General features: G+C 41.8%; 1 protein-coding gene across 3 annotated transcripts in view; it reads right to left on the reverse strand.

Moving 5' to 3' along the window:
* Window positions 1-25,270, reverse strand: part of LOC149204584 (uncharacterized) — a 403,576-nt gene that overhangs the window by 138,042 nt on the left and 240,264 nt on the right. For all 3 annotated transcript variants that reach the window (XM_089394759.1, XM_089394761.1, XM_089394760.1), the window contains exons 6-7: window positions 14,030-14,209; window positions 2,411-2,491 (exon numbers count right to left, since the gene is read on the reverse strand). In XM_089394759.1, the coding sequence (XP_089250885.1) occupies window positions 2,411-2,491; window positions 14,030-14,209 (261 nt within the window). The remainder of the gene's footprint in view (window positions 1-2,410; window positions 2,492-14,029; window positions 14,210-25,270) is intronic.

Below are 25,270 nucleotides of genomic sequence, written 5' to 3' on the forward strand. Positions count from 1 at the left end.
ATTAGCCTCTGTGGCCTACATAAGCCCCAAAAATAAAGTAATGTGCTAATAATACAACTTTTGGTAACAACCCCACCAAACTAGCTCATAAATAAAAGGGAAGTCTCTCAAGAAGTCAAATAATGATCTATTCATGTCATAGGGCCCTCTAAGAGGCCTAATGAAGTCAATGGGTGCCACAATGAAGAATAGGACCCTCAAAAGCAGTGGACAAGGGGTTGGCCCCTTGTGATAACTTGTGGTACTCCAAATGACATGTGGGAGCACACAAGTGTCCCCATGGGTCTCCAAACAAATCGAAGATGCCTGTAGGTTGTTCGCAAGGGATAGGATGATAATGTAAGTGATGCCACATCATTGTACAAGTCCTAGATCATCTGACAAGTGTATGGTGTAGATCTGGGGCTCGCTGGGCATAATGGATCAAGTGCATCCTCCTCGTCCAATAAGTGAACGACGAGCAATCTTTGAATCGTTGTGGGGATCCATGAAGTGCAATTTTCTACTGTGGAGGCCCATGGCTCTCAATGCTCACCTTGTATGTGCCAATGTAGCCCTCTCGAAGATTAGGACCCCATATAGGGAGACCAAACTCAAATGGAAACCATCTGCAATCCTATATAAGATCTAATGCGTCCCTTAGCCTTCCAATACAACAAGTCATTAAAGAAATCGAGTAAATGAGCTTACCTAATCATGGACCACAGGTGGGGACTTCATAAAGGCCTTCCCTTCCATAATGGGCTTCGGGATGTGCCAATGTCTCATAAACTCCTACTGGGGTTAACCAAGTATCCTATTAGGTGGTTTCTACTTCTAAAGGGAATAATATAGTCAAGGTACAACCGTCAAAAGGTGGTGGCATGTAACAAGTAGGTGGATGAAGTAGGGGATGAGAAGGGGCAGCCCTAGTCACATGCTGGGGTACAAGGGTAGCTAATAAGAGGAAAGCCCACAGTTGAGTTTATAATGTATAGGAGGGAGCAATCATGGTACATGAGGTGCTTGGCCTTGGATTTTTCCACCCTTCTTTATATGCCTTTTTCCCTTTTAAGATTTTCTTTGATTTACTGCTCGGAGCTCAAAGGGTTAGAGCATGATGTATAAGATATAGCAGTGACGTTTTAGGGTGGGGTGGTTCATCGCCCACCAAGGGTTAGGACAATCATGGATTCCTATATGATGAAGAAGGTTCATAGAACCTGTAGGAACCAAGGTGATGGCCATGATGGTGGGGTAGAGCTCATTTATTGGCTTTTGCACACATGCTAAATGTTTTTGTCCTGCCATCTTTTGCATTTTGTGGTACTTTTCTTGTTGAATATGGCCATGTATGCTTTTAACTTTTTTTTCAGCTACATCAACCTCTGGGATTCATTTCAAGCCATGACGTAAGGTGTGGGCAAGGGGAAGGGGCGAGCTGACCCTATGTGGACCCAGGTGGGAGAAATGATGGATGGGGTGATAATGAATGGAAAGAGGATAATATGAGCGGATAAGGGAGCAGGACCACGCAACCAAAATCGGGGTTTGTCATGAAATACCATCCCTGAAACCAAATGGTCAGTGAAAGAGATCCCACAGGACTACAATCCAAGGTTAATTCCTAAAAGGGTTCTAGGGGACAGAAGCACAGACCTAGTCCATTCTTTTCGTCCAATCCCCCCATTAATCCATACCCAGAAGTGTCCATGATAAGAAAACTACAATACTCAATGTCCAAATGACAAGGCATACCTTTAGATTCGGGAGGCCCACCTTCAAACATACGATCATGGCAGATGGGCGAGGGGCCACATAGCTGGCTCAGGTGACAGAGAAATGGCACAATGAGCTAGCTAATGGTTGCAACTGGCAGCTAGCTGACCACTAAGGACCACCTTGGAGAAAAAATATCTCCTAGGGATATTACCCACAAAATGGTGGGTAACAGGATCCAGATAGCCTATGACTCCAATCCTCTCATGCTTCTATGGATTAGAAAGGGGCATTACAGAAAGGTTGCATTATAATACAATAAAAGAATCAATATTGGGATTTTGGGCATATATAACATGAAACCACGGAAGAAGATAAATATGATTTACCCACACAATAAACGAGTATAAGGTTTTCAAGAGCAATTTGATCCATTGTTTCCTATGCTAGCTTGATTAGAATCCACCTCTTGTCATGGAGATTTTTAATAACATATTTGTAAATAGTTAGATATTACAGAACCAGCTTGAAAAATCAATTTAAAAGTTAAATACTTTAAGTTTAGATAATAATTCTCAAATCAACAATTACAAATTCCACGTGAAATCACATTGGACCCATAAACATATATATTAGAGAAATATATGACAGTAAAGGAATATCTATATATATATATATATATATATATATATATAGATGGTTGTGTGAATACCTGCACATAAAGCTCTGGAACATTGCGACCTTCAGGCTCTAGGAATATTTGATGAGACTCCTTATCCTTAAATTTTACTATCTGGGGACCAATACAAAAGACAAAATGTCATCAGGTCCTTCCAATAAGCACTTTTAGCAACATGAATTTTCCTCTGTAAATCATTTAGAGAACATAAAGAAATATTACATTTTCCCCCAAAAATTAACAATGTCCAAGAACTTGACATATATTTAAACAATAAAAACAGATAATTATTAATAACAAAGTTCGATATGTGCCATTGACTTACTTCTCAAGAACTAAATGGGTATGCAATAGAATGACACAAATGGAATGAAACAAGGGTGAGCATTATGTCGACTGTAACAGAATGGTAGCAACTATAGGGATTGGAAGCAAAACTAATGTCCATGAAAAGCTAAAGCTAAAAGACTGATACATATCCAAACTAGGAGGAAATTCATCAATGGGAATTTGAAAGTCTATTCAAAAGGAACAAGCAATATGTCCAATCGCTCATAACAAAATCCCAGAAATCTAGGACAAGTTCCAAATTATCTAAATTTCTTCAACTAATACTTGGCTTCCCACTAAGCTTCATGAAATGAAGTGGAATATGGATAGTTCGTTACGTTCTATGATATTTACACTCATTTGCAAAATGTAATTCTGCCCATAATTCAAATAATAGTCAACTGGGGCTTAATGTAATTTCCTATCAACAAACAAGCAAAATAAGATTATATTTTATGGTTCTTTCTACATATTCTTTTCATTATAATAACAATGAGAGCATATTCAATTTCTGCTGCTATTTACAATTATGTTCATGTATGTAGTCATATCCACATTTATGTATGTATTCCCTAACTTTTCTTTCTTAGATATTTCACCTTCATGCATCTCTAAATTGTGTAACCGAGAAGATTATTGAGGTTAATATGACATAATCACAGCTTAACATCTAGAGACTAGTTCTATTAACAATTTAGAACTGACATGAGAAACAATTTACTTCAAGGGAACTATGTTTCCAACCCTAAGGGTACAATCAACAAAACATAACAGATCTGAAAATAATTTATAAACAGCAGATTTGTTCCAGCCAAAAATCTGCCTTCTTAGCTTCTATTTATTTGTTGAATCACAGAACAAAATGTGCTCTGTTATGGTAAATCAGAATATGTAACCAATACTAGAAACTACTCATCACCATGAGAACATAAGATGAAATTAGATCTGAATGCACACAAAGTTTCGACAGCAAAGTTCACAAAGTTTCGACAGCATTATTATTTTGTATAGTGCCACTTGAGGAATTTTATCTCATCACACTCTCTTGGGAAACAATAACATCCACATGCATCTCATTTAGGCATGCTTAGCACTAATTTGCACTTCTAATTAATTCAACTCCAAGGATAAACTTGGTTGAAAGACTCTTTTAGGAACACATCTTTCATCAACTTGAGGAACATAGATCCTCTTTTGTGGTTAACACAGTGACCTTGCAGTCGTCAGAGCCACAGTCTCTGCAGCACCGGAGGCATCGGGTGTGTTGGATATTCCAAGGGAGGGATCGTTAATACAGCCTCAACTGTCTTTCCCTGGGTGTCCCTCCACAACTCACATTAGAGACTTGTTTCAAAACAGTCGAAAGAAAGGCTACATCTAGATAGGCATCTAGTTTTAAAATTTACCAAGATAACTGCATCTCACATTAGATAGATTTGCATATCATTCTAATTTACTCACTTTAGAGCATTTCAAATTTACTTGCAAATTTTGTTTATTTCATGTACTTGTTATGATGAATGATCTCATGTCTCATTGATGAAGTTATCTCTTGTTGTTGATTATTCCCTTTAGCAAGTGCATATCTACTTATATTTTGCAAGTAATACTTGGCATCTTTACTTGAGCATCTCCTTATAAGTGCAATTTGTATCTTGCAAGTGATATTTTATATTTTATCTAACATTTTGCCATTTTGCAGGATTACTTGTCATCATCTTTTGAGTTTCCATCTTGATCAAGTATTTGTCATTTATCTTGAGCAACTATTTCTTTAAAGCACTAGTCTATGTTCTTTATCTTTTAAGTGAATCTTTGAATATTGCTCATGTATGTTTATTTACTTGCTCATATCTTTGGAAACAAGTTATTTTTGACAAGTCTTCCACTCACCCTAGTCTCCTAGAAAACTCACATTTCATTAATTAACCTTCATTTAGGGACCCCGCCGCCGCCCTTAGCTTTAACTAGGAGAGAGCTTTAGGTTTCCACAAAGCCACACCTTGTGGGGTTGAGGATTTTCCACGCTAACTAGGTGTGCAAGTGAGGCGGCAACACATCCAAGAGAAGCTCCATGTAGGAGTGACGTGGCACCTTCTAGGGCAAGCATTGGCATCAAAGAGGGATGTACTAACCCTCCCAAATCATCTCAATGATAATCATCCTCATTTGGGCTTGGAACAAGGTATCGTCCATCAAACAGGGTCAAAGCTAGCCTAGGTATGTCTTGGGTCCATCTATGCACATCATCAAATGGTTCAATGCCCAAGCTTTCAAGCTCAATATTTCAACATCTTGAGGCTCATCAAGAGGTGTAGAAGCATGTGGAAGCTACGCGAGACTCAATGCCACAAAGTTCAGTCTGCGCTTTAGACAAGGCAAAGAACCCCCTAAAAGGTGTTGAAGAAGAGTCGGGTTATCCCTCAAGCGATCTCTGCTACATATGTGGAACTACCTAAATAAAACCTCTCAAGATCAAGTAAGATCAACTTCATAAGGGGCATGAAACTATTAAAGCACCGTGGTGAACCATATCTAACGCTAAAGGCACAAATATACTTCACACAAAACTCACCTTCAAATGTCTAACTAGATCAGGACCTATAAACAAGTTACATTAGTCATGTTAGGGATGATTAGGGATGACCCATCAATCCATAGGTGTGTGATATGGTGGACATGGATTAGGAGAGACTTCAAGGAAGGTGCCACAACCATGAGACTGTTAATTTTTTGTAGCATCGGATGTGTTCAAGCCTTGAAATTTTGTGGAGAGGTTAGAATACATGAGATCTCCAAAACCCAAAAGTCGTTTCTAGAAATTCTGCATAGAAATGACTTAATTAGATTATTAGTCAGTTTTTAAATATTTCCTAAGTCTAAACTTAAGGAATATGGTTAATTAGTCAGTATTAATTAAGTCAAGGCGTGAATGATCTAGAAACTCACACGAATCAATCTAGAGATGATCCTAGATATTGATTAAGTTTTAATCTTAGCCATTAGTGCTCAAATGGAGAATTATAAGAGGAGATCGATGTGGTGATGGAAATGACACTTGAGAGGTTTGATCTTTTAGCATATCAATTTCCAGAGTAGCATCAATCAATTACCGGAGAGAGAGCTATAGATCAAAGCACTCTGAGAGGGGCAGAGATAGTGAGTCCGGAGGAAAGATTTCTAGATCCGAAGAGGCAGCAGCAAGAGGGCCGAGTTATCCCAGAGAGGCAACGCAGAGGCTCTGCATAGTAGCTTCGACAAGGCAGATCGATTTGCTGGTGAGAAAAATCATTCTCAGTTCTAGAGGCCGGGCGAAGGTTCCAGAAGGCCGAAGAGACAATTTCCTCAGCAACTGGAGGAAGAACGACTTCATCGGAGGTAGTTTTGAACCACACATGTGGGAGATAGCATAGAGGCAGCAGAGAAGGGCTCACGCTAAGGTTTGGACAGCTAGTTTGTTGAAGACAAGTTGTGCTAGGGATTACCTATGGGAGAAGGGTAATTCCCTACAGTATTTTGCCCAAAATTTCTTGTTGTGGATTGTCAGTTTTAGGCATCTAGATTGTACTCATATTTTTCACTGCTACATAATATTAAAACCCCCATCTACTACATCGGTTTTCCCAAGTTGGGTTTTTCCAGGGACTTTTGTCCAAAAATAACTATGTTATTTTTTATGTGTGTGCTAGCATTTATTCTTTCACAATTTTATTTGTGTAGGTTGCAATGTGATTTATTTAGTATTTTTCGTAGCAAACAACAAATAAATTTTTAAATTAAATTAACAATTAGGAGAATAATTTCCAATTGTTGCAATAGGATTCTGGTATTGGAATTTCCACATGGTATCGGAGCACAATTGATCAGCCAGAGAGCTCAAAGGCGAAGAGAGAAGGGAGTTCGTTGCTCATTGTGGGCAGCAGGCCAAAATTCCCAAGGATAGCGCAGTCATTCTTCCAGGAGGTCGAGTTACTTGTGGAGGTTCGATATTTCTGAGTGAGGGACAATAAAATTCAATATTCCCAGATCGAGTGATTCCAGAGGCAGAGGGAGGAGCTCAGATTTTTCGTTCAGCAAAAAAAAAAAATTATTGAATCTTTTGATTTATTTGGATCACATTAAAAAGATCTTGATTAATCATTTACCGCATTAAGTCTAACTTAGCACACTGAAAAAATTCACCTAAGGAATAATTAAATTGTCAATCTAAAATTTCTTCTTGGTGTTTTTTGTGCTAAAGTAAAATCTAAAGGTAAATTTTTGTGTTATTAACATTTTCATTTCTCTATAGTTAAATGTCCTTAAATTTTTATATCTGAGGATTAATTATTTGTAAGTGGTGAGTTTCCTAGATTTGGGTCATTGAGCATAATCATTTGAATTCTAGGATCTGAACTGGTTAGCTTTTAAATTTCGTGGTTGATTAAGGTATTTGTATATCTTGAAATTTAATTGCTAAGGCATTGTGCATCTATAGAAAATCTATTGTCATTGCTTGGATTATTTAATGCTCATTACATGCTAGACATTTTGCAAATATTTTCAAGTGATTGTTAAAGATTTTTATTGTGGAATTATAAATAGATTTCATATCTCTGTTTCCTAAGCAACAGTAGCTAATCAATTACTTGGTTTTCATTTTCCCAGCAAGATCGTTGACTCCATAAGGCACTGGTATTTATCATTTAAAATCTAATTAAATCTTAAGCCTTGCGAAGCCTTAATCAAGTATTTGATTGCCTCAATGTGTCTCCCAAACCGGTTGATTCCCAGCTGGTTCTCCTTCATCCCATTTATCCATAGGGTCTACCCCCCTTAGCTTGCTGAGGGGAGACAGCTTAAATGGAGAGATCGGGGATCATGGTGACAACGCCCGATCTGAGCATTGTCGCGGTGCCTAGACACTCTGTGTGACAACACTTCCTTAGTCAAAATTGTGCAAAATTGAGTTGTAGCACCCTTTTACAAATGTGTTTGAAAAGGGACATGACAATGACCTAAAAGCTCTCAATGGGAGCTTGACCTAAAAATAAATTTCCTTGAGCATGAAACCCATGTCTCAAGATAAACAAACAAACAAAAATATTTTTCTCATTACATCAAATTAATAAAATCATAATTACATATGTCATTATGAAGACCGTTTCTCATTACATCAAATACATAAAATTATAATTACATATGTCATTATGAAGACCGAACCTAGTTACATATTTCAACACCAACATCCCAAGTGTAATGATGTGAGGGAGAATTCACAATGGCATGAGTTACCCTTTTCCTCAGCCTGCTTTTTCTACCCCTTTGTTGCACCTTTTACTTTAATGATTTACCTTTATTTGGTGCATAGCTTGGGAGACCTAGATTGCTTTATGCCTTTTCAATATCCCTTTAAGATGTAGCAATCTCTCACCCATTGGATTTGGGACATTCAAGAGTTCCTTTATTTTAGATTAAAGCATTGAATGCTTGAGAATCCGGGTGATAGCTAATGAGTGGGGTAGAGCTCATTCTATAGTTTTGCGCACATACTAAATATGTCCCAGCCATGTTTTGCATCTTACATTTTGTATCATTCTTTCAATTGCATCAACCTCCAGGTCAAGTTTTTGAGCCCTAACTCAAGGATGAGGATATAGGGTGCCAATCTGAATGACCAATGACAACCAACCCGAGGAATGGAGATGAATAATAGGGAGAGATGGAAAGTGGTAATTATTGATTACCTTGGACATGCTAGTGCAACTAGAGCATGTTTGAGAAAATAGATTTCGAGAGGCACAACGTATTAACACAAAAGCATTTAAATGACCTTGTTTTCATGCATTACAATCTTCAGCTCCACAACAACGAATTACTTGGTGAGAGACTAGGAAACACAAGACGTAGCTCAATTTGTGATTTATCTAAGGCTTATTCATTTGAATTTGAGGGACTTATTTAAAGTGTAAACTTTAAAGTTCAATTCAAATTTCAATGTATCATGATGATGACAGGTTTGAATCATTTAGCTATTGACCTGAACTTGGAAGAGGTAAAGACAGATCCTACATTGAGTGGCTTCAATCAAAGAAGGATCCTATTTTTCGTCTTGAGAACCTGCAGAACATAGAGACTTAAGTAGCTGAGCACACGGGAGAATCTGCTTCTTAATTTCTTCTACTATTTAGCATGTTTACAATTTTGTTAACATTTATAAGCAGATGCTTCCAACTCTTAGCTTGGAGTCTAGACTAATATGAGATCCATATTTATCCATGAAATTTTGGACATCTATAGATATTTTGCATTGTACCAACATGGATTTATTGAACATCAAAGAATACTTTTTTAATGTATATATCATTTTTTTTTTTTTTGTATTTTCCTATTTTTTTTCCAATTCAGTTTAAACTCTTGCTCTTTTGTCTCACCAATTTTTTGCCCATTCCAAGTCTTGTAACATTGGCTTTGTTGATTTAGGGTAGCATCAGATGTGCTTTAGCCATGAAAATTGGTGGAGAGGCTAAAGCACATGGGATCTCTAAGACCCAGAAATGGTTTGGGCAGATTCTAATCGGTTTGGGAGATATTAAAATAATTAATATTTTTAATGGAGTTCCTAAGTCTAAACTTAGGAAAAATAAAATATTAATGGGTATTAATATAAAACTGGGTTAGAATGTTCCAAAAGTCATGGATCAAGCCAAATCTAATCTTAGCCGTTGATTAGAGATTTAATCTCGGTCGTTGATAGACCAACGAGAAAAGTATAAGAGAAGGCTTGAGGGTCAGTTGGAGAATACACGAGAGTGATCAGTCATTCATTTTGCTAGAGCGGGGTTGCTAAGCAAAAGTGAATCAATGATCAGCAACGAGGGGCAGTGAATACATTGCAGAGAGGCAGAGTTAGTACCAGAGAGACGATGCAGAGCCTGGAGAGGTTGACACAGAGGCAGTTGGGTGCTACACAGAGGCAACTGGGAGCTGCATAGAGCCAGAAAAGGCCAGCGTGGGTGACGCAGAGGGTCTGAGGGCTGACGCAGAGGCTTCAGTAGCTGCACAAAGGCTAGCAGAGCTGACACAGGGCCAAGAAGCAACGCTGGGAAGATTTTCGTCGGGCAGACTAGGTGCTAGTGAGCCGGGAAGGGTGACACAGTCCCTATCAGAGTAACACAGAGAAGTGGAAGTTGCTATTGTTGCTATGGGATCGTTCATCCGGTGATTGATCAGCCGAAATATCTGTCTCTGAGGAGAGGTACTACTTCCAAGGGCATTCTCCGTTGGGTGAGCCATTTCTGGCACCCTGGTTGTATTCTGAAAACTACGTAATAATAAAACCCTCTGAATAGTTGCACCAGTTTTCCCGCATTGGGTTTTTCTTGGGACATTGGTCCAAAAATAATGGTGTCACTTGTGTGCTTGTTCTCTTTCAGTTGATGATCTGTAGATGTTGGTACTGCACTTGTGTTTATTTTCAGTATTTACATGGTAAATAACTTTTTAAGTAATTAAACAAGTAGGAAGAAATAAACCAAATAGTACAGGAAGAATTTCTAAAGGTTTAGAATTAGAAATTCTAACATGGTATCAAAGCGCGTTGCAGATCATAGATAACTGAAGGCATCAACTAGCAGAGCAGTAGCAGCAGATTCCACTGTCCCAAGTGACATAGCTGATCTGTGCAGAAGGTGACAGAGGAAGGAGTGACGCAGAGAGACTGTGTCATCATTTTGGGCCGGAGAAAGGCAGCGTAGAGGCTAAGGGAGGCAGAATCAGGCTCACGTAGATGCCATGAGGGCTGACACAATTGGCGGAGAGAGCTGATTTGTCGGTGTCAAGATTGCACAGAGCCAAGTGGCTCAATCCTTCAATTGTTGGGGCATAGGAGGCTATGGGTAGTTTGCAGAGCGAAGTTGGTGTGGTACTGTGGTCAGAACAGTACCTAACAGGGCAAGACCAAGGTGGAGGAAGTTGTCGCTGAGGCGGATTTCTAGCCAAGGAACCTTGATCAGTGTCAGACGATCAGAGTGGGGCAACTTGTCATTGACAGAAGGATTTCCAGAAGGGAAATCGAAACTCAGAGGGAGTCAAACCGAGAACTTCCAAACGAGAAGTTGAGAGACTCAAAAGGAATCGAACAGAGGACTTCCAGAAGGGAAGTAGAGAGACTCGAAGGAGTTGAAAGAAAAGCAACGAGATGGTCGTGAATGGACTGAGAGATCAGGATAGGTTGAACGGAGCATCCAACTTCGTGGTCTGGAAGGCCAGGATCTTGTCCATTCTAGACAGACATCGCCTCAAGGGCTTTGTCACGAGAGTGATAGCTGTCCCAGTTGACCCGGTAGCTAATGAAAGGTACAAGGAGGCAATGGCGAAGGCTAAGTGCATCATCCTTGATGGGGTCAAGGATCATGTGGTACCACATATTGCCAAGAAGGAAACGGCAAAGGAGATGTGGGATGCCTTGAAGACAATGTACCAGCATACTTCCGTGCAGAGGAAGATGCTCCTGGAGAATCAGCGAAGGGCATACAAGATGCAGAAGGGTGAGCAGATAGATGTCTTCCTCAGTCGCTTGAAGGAGATTCGTGACCAGCTAGCTTCCATAGGGGCTACGCTAGATGAGGAATTGATGGTGAGAACCACATTGAACGCAATTTCTGACGATTGGGAGGTATTTGTCCAAAGCATATTGGGCAGGACGAATCTTCCAGATTGGGAAGAACTGTGGGCGGCTCCTCATCAAAAAGAGATCAGACGGTTGACCAAGGTGGGGAGTAGTGGCAAAGGGGTCAGAATCAAGAAGGAGGAAGAAGAGGATGCGGCTCTAGCATCTGAAGGGAAGCAGGAGAAGAGGAAGAAGAAGGACCTCTCCAAGGTCAAGTGCTTCCATTGTGGGGAACTAGGTCATTTTGCAAACTGATGTCCTAGGAAGAAGAGCAAGGGAGAGGCTTCGGACTCGAAGGCAGTGCCTGCAAAGGCGGAGAAAGAAGTCAAGGAGGAGGACAATTGTGCCATGAGTGCTCATGTACCTCTAGAGAAGAGGTGGAGAGACAATGAGCTGTAGTCAGGAGGACTACAGGTGATAAGGGGCAGGATCCTTGAGGTACCCAACCTCTTGGATTAAACCTTGCTACAGGAGCCCCGAAGAGGAGTAGCTGGACAGGCAAATGTCGGTAGAGACGGATGCGGATGGAGTAGTAGAGAGTGCTACAGTGCAGGAGTACCGGGACAGCGCGAGGCTAGCAGGCTGCAACAATGCGAGAGACACGGGAGTGTTGCACCATTGTAGGATGGCATAGAGATGTGTGCAACGATGCGAGATGCAAGGAGTTGTTGCAGCATCGCAGAGGTCAGTAGAAGGAGCACTCGTTAGCGACAGAGGGAGCTTCAGCATCGGGAGTGTTTCTAGCCTAATAGGGATATCAGAAGTTGGGAGGATCAGTTACTTCTCAGTAACTAAGTTGCAGTGCAGTAGCAGTATGCAATAGCACAATGCAACATGATGAGAGGGGATGTAGTGCAGTTGCAGTGCTGGGAGGATGGACTAGCAGCAGCATGGATGCAGAGGGAGTTGTCGTATGGATGCAGTAGTGGCAGTGGCAGGGCCATGGGCAGCAATACAGGATGTAGCAGTGCAAAGGATGTGGGGCGGGAAGGCCTACCATTAGCAGAGGGACCGATGCTGGATAATCAGGGTGATGCTCAATGTGGAGTATTACTAGAGCACAGTGCTCGATAAGAGGGAGTGTTGATTTGGGGTAGCATCAGATGTGCTCTAGCCATGAAAATTGGTGGAGAGGCTAAAGCACATGACATCTCCAAGACCCAGAAATGGTTTGGGCAGATTCTAACCGGTTTGGGAGATATTAAAATAATTAATATTTTTAATGGAGTTCCCAAGTCTAAACTTAGGAAAACTAGGATATTAATGGGTATTAATATAAAACTGGGTTAGAATGTTCCAAAAGTCATGGATAAAGCCAAATCTAATCTTAGCCGTTGATTAGAGATTTAATCTCGGTCATTGATGGACCAACGAGAAAAGTATAAGAGGAAGCTTGAGGGTCAGAGAATACAACAGAGTGATCAGTCATTCATTTTGCTAGAGCAGGGTTGCTAAGCAAAAGTGAATCAGTGATCAGCAGCAAGGGGCAGTGAATACATTGCAGAGAGGCAGAGTTAGTACCAGAGAGAGAGCAAAGAGCCTAGAGAGGTTGACGCAGAGGTAGCTGGGTGCTACGCAGAGGTAGCTGGGTGCTACGCAGAGGCAGTTGGGAGCTGCGCAGAGCTAGAAAAGGCCAGTGTGGGTGACGCAAAGGGTCTGAGGGCTGACGCAAACGCTTAAGTAGCTGCACAGAGGCTAGCAGAGCTGACGCAGGGCCAAGAGGCAATGCTGGGAAGATTTTTGTGGGACAGACTAGGTGTTGGTGAGTCGGGAAGGGTGACACAGTCCCTATCAGAGTGACGCAGAGTAGTGGAAGTTGCAATTGTTGTTGTGGGATCGTTCATCCGGTGATTGATCAGCCGAAATATCTGTCTCCGAGGAGAGGTACTACTACCGAGGGCATTCTCTGTTGGGTGAGCCATTTCTAGCACCCTAGTTGTATTCTGAAAACTGCATAATAATAAAACCCTCTGAATAGCTGCACCGGTTTTCCCGCATTGGGTTTTTCCGGGGACATTGGTCCAAAAATAATGGTGTCACTTGTGTGCTTGTTTTCTTTCAGTTGATGATCTGTAGATGTTGATACTGTACTTGTGTTTATTTTCAGTATTTACATGGTAAATAACTTGTTAAGTAATTAAACAAGTAGGAAGAAATAAATCAGATAGTACAGGAAGAATTTCTAATGGGTTAGAATTAGAAATTCCAACAGGCTTCACCCGAATAGCTCCACAAGATCAAAGATGAATTGGATTATGTCACTAGACATAACTCCATCCCTTGTTATGATCAATATTTAATGCCTGCTCCATTACTGACAAAGGTATTTAACACATCAAGTAATAAACTCATCCCTGTTATGATGCCCATACCATCATTGACAAAGATATTTAACACATCAATTCCACTAGATAGACATACTAAAATTTAGAGCATAGTTTTATAACAGTTAGAAAAACCATTTCTATTCCCACCTCTTATGGGGGTAAACTTCCAGCAATGCTTGGTCAAATGTATGTACAACTATGCATGTATGATAACTAGGTGGTCATACTTGTCACCAAGAGACATCAAGCAATTGTGAATTTCATATTCATAAGTACACAACAGACTAACCTAGGATATAAGGTGAAAGAAAACCATATTTCTGCATGCTAGGCTCTCTTGCATACCTTGTCTTCAATAGATGGGCAATATCGGGGTCCCTTTGATTCAACCCAGCCTCCATATGTAGGTGTCTCATGTAAGTTTTCTTTGATAAGCTGGTGAGTGGATGCAGTTGTGCGCGTCAGGTAACAACACATTTGCTCTCTTTCTATATGAACATTAGGATCAAAACTGAACCAGCTAACCTGTCAACATTCCCTACAACTTGCATCAGCAGTACACAATGGGATAAAGCATTGAGATACTATCACAGAGAAAACATGTAAAATTCTAATTGGCAGTAATGTTTTGAATCTGCAAAGGATCAGATATATGAATAGTATAACACCATATCAAATTTGAATATAATTTTCAGACTGACAACTACACAGCATATGCAATTACATGAACATCAGTGAACCAAATTACACAGCACTAGCAGCTTGTCAGAATCATGATAGTGTAAATTGTGGCATTCAATCAGTTTAAAGATCTAAAGGAGTGAGTACTCCATTTTATTGAAAAAATAAAGTACATCGCATTATCAAGGAAGGAATAGCAGTAAACATTTACAGTGATACTGGCCTACCCACTCTCTGTATTGTATAATCCTTCCACTTTCAGTGCATGAAGATCATCAAGCACTCACACTGGCGACCTGCATTCTCAAATCTAGTAACTGAGCATTGGCTTGAGGCCTCACACAGAGATTATGACAAGCAAGTGCCATTTTCAAGTAAATTGTAGGACATCATGGAATGGAAGTCATACTTCTACATGAATACAGTCGATTGCATGTAGTCTAGTCCTCTAAAGAATATACTGAAGCAGAGATGCACCTTCTAGCATCCATTGAAATTTTAAGGAGAAGCTATTACTTTACTGGAAAAAATTAACAATTATTGTGACATTCCCACTTAGCAATATTGCTAAGGGAAATATCAATTTTCTCAATTTTCTCAAATTTTGGATTACTACTTAGGAAAAGTGGGTTGTGGGACCCCAATTAAAGCTTTGAGCTAAAGCAAGGGCCCAACATAGGAGAAAAGAGGAAATTGAATGGTTAGTGGATAGTGGGGGGCACCCCAAGGAAGGAATACGCTCCCCTCTTGGTCGTACACACGCTTGGAGGGAAAGAGAGTGGGAAAATCGAAGGTTGGGCCCCACATAAGGAAGATGGAGGCTCAATGACAAAATGGGAGGGAGCACTCATTTTTGTGGCATCTTTGATCATTTGAACATTCACCCTTGACTAGCACGCTTGATCTGGGAGCCAAGTCTGCATGTGCTGTTGAGCACGCAAGATTTTCAAGCAAGAATCTCACCCTACCTTCGGTGGACTTCGAGTGCCAGCCCTAGCAGGTAACCTTCATCTAAATCGATCTGATCTGGGAGTCTATTCAGCGTATTTGAGGAGCCAGTTCAATAGGAGAGATGCGGGAAGGGAAACATGCAATTATTGGAGGAGTTGCTTGTGCAGCAAGGGATTTGATGGACTTTCCAGGACAATCTAGGGCCATCATTTGGTGGAGATTTGGAGGGATTACAGAGCTCCATTTTGAGTGAGTTGGCTGGGCAACGACCATCATCAGGAGGAACTGTGTGGGCCTGCGCAATGGTACTTCGTGCCAGACATGGGGCATTGGGAGAAGGAGTTAGGGGCTGAGTTTTGGGGGCAAATTCTTGGAGGGGAATTGCTGAGTATTGCAGTCATTTTAGAGATCTTCAATAGTGATATTTATAGGTGCGCCAAAATTCCCAGCAGCTGGAGGAGTGAGGGGAAATTGGACTGAAATTTCAGGGTCAACATTTGGCCAAACCCTTTCTGGGTATTGGTGGGTTATTGGAGGAGAGATCGGGGTTAATTTCTCGGAATTTTCTAAGCACCAAAAAAGGACCTAACAGCGATTTCTTGCAGCCAGCAGCACAACGTCCTGAGGGTCAGCGCAGAGCTTTGTTAGGGAGAGTTTCCTAATGGTCAAGCATCACCTGGGCAAGCCCAAGTGCATGCTTTTTGATCACATATTGTACCCCAAATTTATCTTAATAAAATGGCTCAGTTCAGCACTGATTTTGCAATTTTCTGGGTGTTTAATATTGTGTGAAAATTGTGTGTTTTTTGCTATGCATGCTTTGTTTATCATTGTAAATCTTTCTTAGGGATATTATAGTGGTATCAAAACTCATAGTCTTGGCTCAGCCTGTGGAAGTAGCTTTATTCTATGACACTAGAGGATAAGCAGAACGTCACTTACAGGAGGTACAGGTACAAAAGCAAAGAGAGGTAGCTACAAATTACTCCTAACCCAGTAACCAATGAGCCAGAAGTTGACAGGCCAGACATGGGGGGCAATGAGGGAGACAAGGTGAGTAAAGATGAGGAGTTTTCCAAACACTTCTTGAAGGCCATCAATGATCTGTCTAAGGGCATTGAGGAGCTGAGGCAGCAAAACTGCAGCAACAACAAGGGCAAGGGGATTCAGGGAGAAATTCATCTGGGTGAGGGCTCTGGTACTTTGCACCACCATGCAGCGAATACACCCAACATACCGCTTATTTCTAGTACACCACCCAGGTCCACCATCCCCACATTTCTAGCATCCGATGCTAGAGAGCCACAAGGGCAAGAGGAGATGTCCATGGGGGACTACTTTGTGGAGTATCATTCTTATGGGCCCGACTTCAGAGAGGCCATCATCGTCAAGGACTTTTGTCAGTTAAAGGCAACAATAGGAGCAAGTGTTAGTTTTTGTAGCATCGGATATGTTCTAGCCTTGAAATATTGTGGAGAGGCTAGAACACATGAGATTTCAAAAACCTAGAAATCGTTTCTAGAAATTTCGCCTAAATTATTAACTAGTTTTTAAATATTTCCTAAGTCTAAACATAGGGAATATGGTTAATTAATCAGAATTAATTAACTCATGGCGTGAATGATCTAGAAACTCACACAGATCAACTTCATGTTAATCCTAGCCATCGATTAAGATTTAATCTTGGCTGTTGGAGTCCCAACAAAGGATTATAAGAAGAAGTCTATGGGCACTTGGAGAAGACACTTGAGAAGTTTGATTTCATGAACAGACCGATTTCCGAAGTAGCAACAATTAGTTGCCAAAGAGAGAGCTAGTGAGATCGAAACAGTCAGAGGGGCAGAGACAATGAAGTCGGAGGAAGGATTCCAGATCTGGTGACTGCATTTGTAGAGAGGCAAGTGAGTCAGAGTGAGGCTGACACAAAGCAGCGCAGTAGCCTCTAGAGGCAATTTCAAATCTGCTACGAAAAGCCAAGTTTCAGTGCCTGAAGCTGGACAGAGGTTTCGAAGGCCAGGAGAGACATTTTCCTAGACAACAGCAAACCAAACAGATTGAGGAGAAGTTGGTTCGAACTGACTGCAGAAGCGAATGCGCTAGGGTGATGCAGTAGCTATGTAGAGCCAGTTTGGACGGCTCAATTTGAGTTGAGGTCAGAGCCCAAATTTGCCTGTGGAGTGAGGATATTTCCTCACTAGATTTTTCTTGCCAGTGTTTCTCTCTAGGATTGCCAGTTTTGGTATCCAATTGTACTCTCAGATTATTTCACTACTGCTTAATATTAAAACCCTCAGCTGCTACACCAGTTTTCACAACTTGTGTTTTTCCTAGGACATTTGTCCAAAAATATTTGTGTTATTTTCTCTGTGTGCTAGCATTTCTTCCAACGTTTATTCTACCACAATTTTATTTGTGTAGATTGCATTGTGATTAATTCAGTATTTGTTGTAGCAAACAGTAAATAAATTGTTAAATTAAATTATGCTGCAATAGGATTGTGGTTGTGAAATTTTCACAGCAAGGAACAAAGTGGAGGATGTTACACGCATGGCATTGACTTAAAACACACTATGGGGAGATTATTCCTCCCAACTTTTGATGGCTCACCCAAGAGCTCAGCCAGGGCATGGGTTGAGAAGTTAGATGTCTACTTCCAGCTCAATCAGATGACAGAGGTGGAGGTAATTAAAATTGCCACATTGCACTTAGAGGGGGAAGCCCATGACTGGTGGTTCCATGGGTTGACCACGATGGGGCACGCAGGAGTTACAACCTATGAGGATTTCACTCGGAGGGTGCTGGAGCGCTTTGAGAGGAGAGACCCAGAGGAACACTTTGGAGAGTTGACACGGCTCAAGCAGACGGGGAGTGTCGAGGCTTATATCTCGGAGTTTTTGAGATTGTCAGTGATGGTGCCCGATTTATCAAAGGCCAGGAGGGTTTTCATGTTCTTGGAGGGGCTAGCAGAGTCGCTGAGGGGTTTGGTGAGGTCCAACAGGCCCACCACTTTGCAGGATGCAGTTGGTAGAGCCTGGGACTTGCAAGATGCTCTACCGAGGACCAAAACACAAATACCGCCCAGACAGGTGTTCTAGCAGAGGGGGAGAGACACTAGGGCTCCACCACCGAGAGCCAACTAGGGGCATGGACAGTTGGATGAGGAGACCAGGAGAGACCTCCGGAGGAGGAAGCTATGCTTCACCTGTCAAGAACCTTGGGCACCAGGCCATAGATGCACAACGGGCAAGGCCCATTACATTGAGGTTTTCTCTGACAATGACCAGGAGGATGACGTAGAGTTGGAGATAGGTGGAGATGACAGCATGACACATGTGGAGAGGGGACCACCACCACCACCATCAAGGGGAGCCCCTTTTGCACCAGCAGGAGGGGTCCTTGCGTCCTTACATTGGGATTCCCAAATTTTTTACATTGAGGATCAAAGGCATAGTGCATGGACAACATATCTTGGTTTTGGTGGACAGTGGGGCCACTCACAATTTCATCGATGTACAGATGGTTCAAAGGCGAAGTATCACAACCGAGGAGTTTGAGGGATTTTCAGTCCTTATGTCAAGGGATAGGACATTGCAATGTACACGATATGTTCCCGCTTTGACAGTGACCATGGGGAACTATTCAGTGACGGATCATTTCTTCGCAGTGGATGTACCAGACACCAATGTGGTGATGGGTGTCTAGTGACTCTATTCTGTTGGTCGAGTCACTACTCATTGGAGGAAGTTGGAGATGGAGTTTATGGGCTCGGATGGCAAATTAGTTGTTCTTCGGGGCATGCATTCTTACCCTCCACAGATAGTTTCAGCACACAAGATGTGTTGAAAAGTGTAACTAGGTTTGGTCTTCATAATGACATGTAATTATGATTTTATGTAATGAGATGTAAATAAGAAAAATGAAATTATTATATTGACTTGCTTCATGGGTTTCATGAGCAAGGGCTTTTGTTTTTGAGTCAAGAATCCCATTGAGAGTCTTTAGGGTTTATTCATCTAGTCATAAAAAAGTCATTGTCATCATGTAAATGAAGTCATGTTACACTTTGTAAAAGGTCAATATTGTCTATGTAAAGTATCCTCCAAGAACTTGTCACCAAACCTCTTCAAGTCATCCTACAAACGATAGAGACGCTGCTAGAACAAGTCGGCCTACCTCCAACAGACATGTCAGCCTAAAGGACATGTGATGAGGTGTATATATACACACACTCGTCCTCCATTTGAACATAAGAAAACTCGACTTGCAAGAAGTGCGAAAAAAAGAAGAAATAGAAGAGAAAAGAAGAAAAGGAACATAAGTGCAAAGAAACGAGAAAGAGGATTCTTCTAGGAAATGCGAAGTTAGGGTTTCTTCTGGATCGGCGAAAAGGGACTATCTTCTGGGTCAGCAAAGTTTCTTCTGGGCCAGTGAAGAGTGAAGTTTCTTCTGGGGCAGTGAAGTTTCTTCTGGGGCAGCAAGAAAAGAACTCTTTTGGGTGATCGACGTAGAGACCGAGTTTCTCTCTAGAGAAGACCTAGAGTCTGAGTTTCTCTATAGAAGTGTTGGAATTTCTAGGTTTCACCCTTTAGAAATTCTTCCTATACTATTTGGTTTATTTCTTCCTACTTGTTTAATTACTTAACAAGTTATTTACCATGTAAATAATGAAAATAAACACAAGTAAAGTATCAACATCTACAGATCATCAACTGAAATAAAACAAGCACACAAGTGACACCGTTATTTTTGTACCAATGTCCCCGGAAAAAACCCAATGTGGGAAAACCAATGCAACTATTCAGAGGGTTTTATTATTATGGAATTTTCAGAATACAACTAGGGTGCCAAAAACGGCTCACCCAACAGAGAATGCTCTCGGCAACATTACCTCTCCTCGGAGACAAATATTCTGCCTCATCAATCACCGAATGAATGATCCCACAGCAATAATTGCAACTTCCACTGCTCTGCATCACTCTGATAGGCACTATATCACACTTCCCGGCTCACTAGCACCCAGTCTGCCCCACAAAAATCTTCTCAGCATTGCCTCTTGGCCCTGTGTCAGCTCTGCTAGCCTCTGCGTCAACTTCTGGAGCTTTTGCGTCAGCCCCTAGACCCTCTGCGCCTCACACGCTGGCCTCTCCTGGCTCTGCGCAGCACCTGGCAGCCTCTCCGTAGCACCCAGTTGCCTCTGTGTCAACCTCTCCAGGCTCTGCGATGTCTCTCTGGTACCAACTCTGCCTCTCTACTATGTATTCACTACCCTTCGCTGTTGATCACTGATTCTATCTCTCTTACCAAACCCCACTCTAGAGAATAGAATGACTGATCACTCTAGTGTATTCTCCAACTGACCCTCAAGCCTCCTCTTATACTTTTCTCGTTGGTCCATCAACGACTGAGATTAAATCTCTAATCAACGGCTAAGATTAGATTTGGCTCGATCCATGAGTTTTTGAACATTCTAATCCAGTTTTATATTAATACCCATTAATATTTTATTTTTCCTAAGTTTAGACTTAGGAACTCCATTAAACATATTAATTATTTTAATAGCTCCCAAACCGGTTAAAATTTTCCCAAACCATTTCTGGTTCTTGGAAATGTCATGTGTTTTAGCCTCTCCACCAATTTTCATGGCTAGAGCACATCCGATGCTACCCCAAACCAACACTCCCTCTTAGCAAGGACTGTGCTCTAGTAATACTCCACGCTGAGCATCACTCTAATTATCCAGCATCAGTCCCTGTGCTGATGGTAGGCCTTCCCGCCCAACATCCTTTGCACTACCACATCTTGTACTGCTGCCTATGGCCCTGCCACTACCACTGTTGCATCTGTATGGCAGCTCCCTCTGAATCCATGTTGCTTCTGGTCCATCCTCCCAGCACTGCATCCCCTCTCATCATGCTGCATTGTGCTGTCTATAGCACTGCCACTGCTAACTGTTGCACTACAACTCAGTTACCGAGAAGTAATTAATTGATCCACCCAACTTTGACATCCCTGTCAGGCTAGAGGTACTCTCAATGCTGAAGCTCCCTCTGTCGCTACTCCCTCTACTGACCTCTGCGCTATTGCAACAACTCCCTGCATCTCGCATCGTTGCACACCTTTCTGTGCCATCCTGCACTGGTGCAACACTCTCGTGCCTCTCGCACTGTTGCAGCCTGCTAGCCTTGCGCTATCTGGGGACTCCTGCACTGTAGCACTCTCTATCACTTCATCCGCATTCGTCTCTACCGACATCTACCAGTCCTGCTACTCCTCTTCGGGCCTCTTGTAGCAAGGTATAATCCAAGAGGTTGGGTACCTCAAGGATCCTGCCCCTCATCGCCTGTCGTCCGTCTAACTACAGCTCGATGTCTCCCCACTTCTTCTCAAGTGGCACATGAGCACTCATGGTACAATCATCATCCTCCTCGACTTCTTTCTCCGCCCTCGCTGGCGTTGCCTTGGTCTAAGAAACCTCTCCCTTACTCTTCTTCCTAGGACACTGGTACGCAAGGTGACCCAGTTTCCCACAATGGAAGCATTTGACCTTGGAGAGGTCCTTCTTCTTTCTCTTCTCCTGTCTTCTCGCAGATGCCAAAGTTGCATCCTCTTCTTCCTCCTCCTTGATTCTGACCCCTTTTCCACTGCTCCCTGCCTTGGTCACCCGTCTGATCTCTTCTTAACGAAGAGCCACCCACAGTTCCTCCCAATCTGGAAGGCTTGACCTGCCCAGTATGCTCTAGACAAATAGCTCCCAATCCTCTAAGACTGCGTTCAATACAGTCCTCACCATCAATTCTTGATCCTGCGTGGCCCCTATGGAAGTTAGCTGGTCATGGATCTCCTTCAATCAACTGAGGAAGATATCTATCTACTCTCCCTTCTTCATTTGGTATGACCACAGCTGATTTTCAAGTAACATCTTCCTTTGCACAGAAATATGCTGGTAAAATTTCTTCAGGGCATCCCACATCTCATTTGTCGTGTCCTTCTCAGCAATATGTGGCACCACATGGTCCTTGACCCCATCAAGGACAATGCACTTTGCCCTGGCCATTGCCTCCTCGTACTTCTCATTTTCAGCTGGGTCATATGGGATAACTATTGTTTTCAAGGCAAAGTCCTTGATGCGATATCAATCTAGAATGGACAAGATCCTGGCCTTCTAGACAACGAAGTTGGATGCTTCGTCCAACCTATTGTGGTCTCTCAGTCCATTCACAGCCATTATGCTACTCTTCTTTAGACTCCTCCAAGTCTCTCTACTTGCCTCCTGGAAGTCCTCTGTTCGACTCCTGCTGAGTCTCTCAACTTCTTGTCTGGAAGTTCTCAGTTTGACTCCCTTTGAGTCTCGATTTCCCTCCGGGAAATCCCTCCTCCTTGGTCTTGCCCTATTAGGTACTATTCTAACCACAGTACCCAACCAACTTCGCTCCACAAATTACCCGCAGCATCCTATACCCTAGCAACTGAAGGATTGAGCCACTTGGCTCTACGCAATCCCGACACCAGCAAATCAGCTCCCCTAGCCAACTGCATCAGTGCTCCTGGCCTCTACATGGCTCTGCATGAGCCTGATTCTGCCTCCCTTAGCCTTTGCACTGCCTCTCTCTGGCCCATAATGATGACGCAGTCTCTCTGCGTCACTCCTTCCTCTATCGCCTTCTGCACCAATCAGCGCTGTCACTCGAGACAGCTGAATCTGTTGCTACTGCTCTGCTAGCTGATGCCTTCAGTTATAATGTGATCAACCACTCTCTGATACCATGTTGGAATTTCTAAGTTTTACCCATTAGAAATTCTTCCTGTATTATCTGGTTTATTTCTTCCTACTTGTTTAATTACTTAACAAGTTATTTACCATGTAAATACTAAAAATAAACACAAGTACAGTATCAACATCTACAGATCATCAACTAAAAGAACAAGCACACAAGTGACACCGTTATTTTTGGACCAATGTCCCCGAAAAAACACAATGCAGGAAAACTAGTGTAGCTATTCAGACGGTTTTATTATTATGCAGTTTTCATAATACAACTAAAGTGCTATAAATGACTCACCCAACAGAGAATGCCCTCGGCAGTAGTACCTCTCCTCGGAGACAGATATTCCCGCTGATCAATCACAAGATGAATGATCTCACAGCAACAATTGCAGCTTCCGCTGCTCTGTGTCACTCTGATAGGGACTGCGTCACCCTTCCCGTCTCACAAGCACCGAATCTACCTCCTAGAAAATCTTCCTAGCACTGCCTCTTGGCCCTACATTAGCTTTGCTAGCCTCTGTGTCAGGTTCTGGAGCTTTTGCGTTAGCCCCTAGACCCTCTGTGTCTCACGCTGGCCTCTCCTGGCTCTGTGCAGCACCTGGCTGCCTCTCCGTAGCACCTAGCTGCCTCTGTATCAACCTCTTCGGGCTGTGCGTTGTCTCTCTAGTACCAACTCTGCCTCTCTACTATGTATTCACTACCCTCGTTGTTGATCACTAATTCTATCTCTCTCAACAAACCCCACTCTAGAGAATAGAATGACTCATCACTCTAGTGTATTCTTCAACTAACCCTCAAGCCTCCTCTTATACTTTTCTCGTTGGTCCATCAACGACCGAGATTAAATCTCTAATCAATGGCTAAAATTAGATTTGGCTTGATCCATGACTTTTGGAATATTCTAACCCAGTTTTATATTGATACCCATTAATATTTTATTTTTCCTAAGTTTAGACTTAGGAACTCCATTAAAAATAATAATTATTTTAATATCTTCGAAACCGCTTAGAATTTGTCCAAACCATTTTTGGGTCTTAGAGATCTCATGTGCTTTAGCCTCTCCACCAATTTTCATGGCTAGAGCACATCCGATGCTACCCCAAATCAACAAGAAGACCTAGAGACCAAGATTCTCTAGGGAAGTTGTGAGGGTATAACGAAAAGGATAGAGACTGAGTTTCTTTAGAAGGAGCCGAAAAAGAGTAGTTCTAGATTAAGAAGAAAGGCAAAGGAAGGAAGAGGCAGAGCATCAAGGTTGGTGACAAGGTTCTTGAGAGGATACTAGACTCAAGGGTCTGTGTCATGGTCTTGGTACTTATCAATTGAAGATATAGAAGAAGAATTTTGATCGGGTTTTCCTCTCAAGAGGTGAGAGATTTTGGCCCTGGTTGGAGAAGCCTACATACTGTGTCACTTGTCTTTTATTATGCATTTTGGTAATTGTCTTGATGAAAGAACACATTAATAAGCTAACGAAGAAAAAGACTAAGATAAGAAGTAAAAGTGCATCACAATCAATTATCAAGCAAAGAAATTGTTAACTTTGAATGTCCTAGATTTCTCAACATGGTATCAGAGCTTAGGTGCTGAAGACAAGAAGGGGCAAACAAAAGCAAGGTGACACTCAATCTTCAAAGAAGGAATCAAAGCAAGTTGAAGGTTATCAAACCTTAGATCGAAGAAGTAGGAAGAGAGACTAAAACCCTAGAAGCACTTCAGATATCATCACATCATCGAAGGGCATTAAAGATGAAGATCACATCACCTGGAAGAAAGTCGAAACCCTAGAAGCATTTCTGATCTACACTACAAGAGAAGTCGAAGTATATTGAAGGCGAGAAGGCATTGTCATCATCTTCGAGGTTATAAAGCAAGGGTCTTCTCCTTGTCCTTGAAGAAGTTCATCTGAAGAAGCAGCAAGTCATCAAAAGGAGCAACCTTCTCTATTGGAAAAAGGCCTTTTCATTTGGAAGAAGATCATCCAAGAGGGAGCACTAATAGATCTTCATCAACCATCATCAAAGTGATCAAGGTGAAGATTTAATATTCACTTGTCAAGTAAGTATCTTACATTCTTTAATCAATTTGGTAAAATGACTTCGTGTTTGCAAGGAGATCTATAAGTTGGATGGGTCACTAGAATTTCGTGCATGGTAAAGGAGGATAAATATAGTCCTCAAAGAAAGTAA

This window comes from Pinus tabuliformis, chromosome 1_2 (genome assembly GCF_031772625.1).
Source record: "Pinus tabuliformis cultivar Carrire ecotype Pingquan chromosome 1_2, CPIR1, whole genome shotgun sequence".
Taxonomy (NCBI): domain Eukaryota; kingdom Viridiplantae; phylum Streptophyta; class Pinopsida; order Pinales; family Pinaceae; genus Pinus; species Pinus tabuliformis.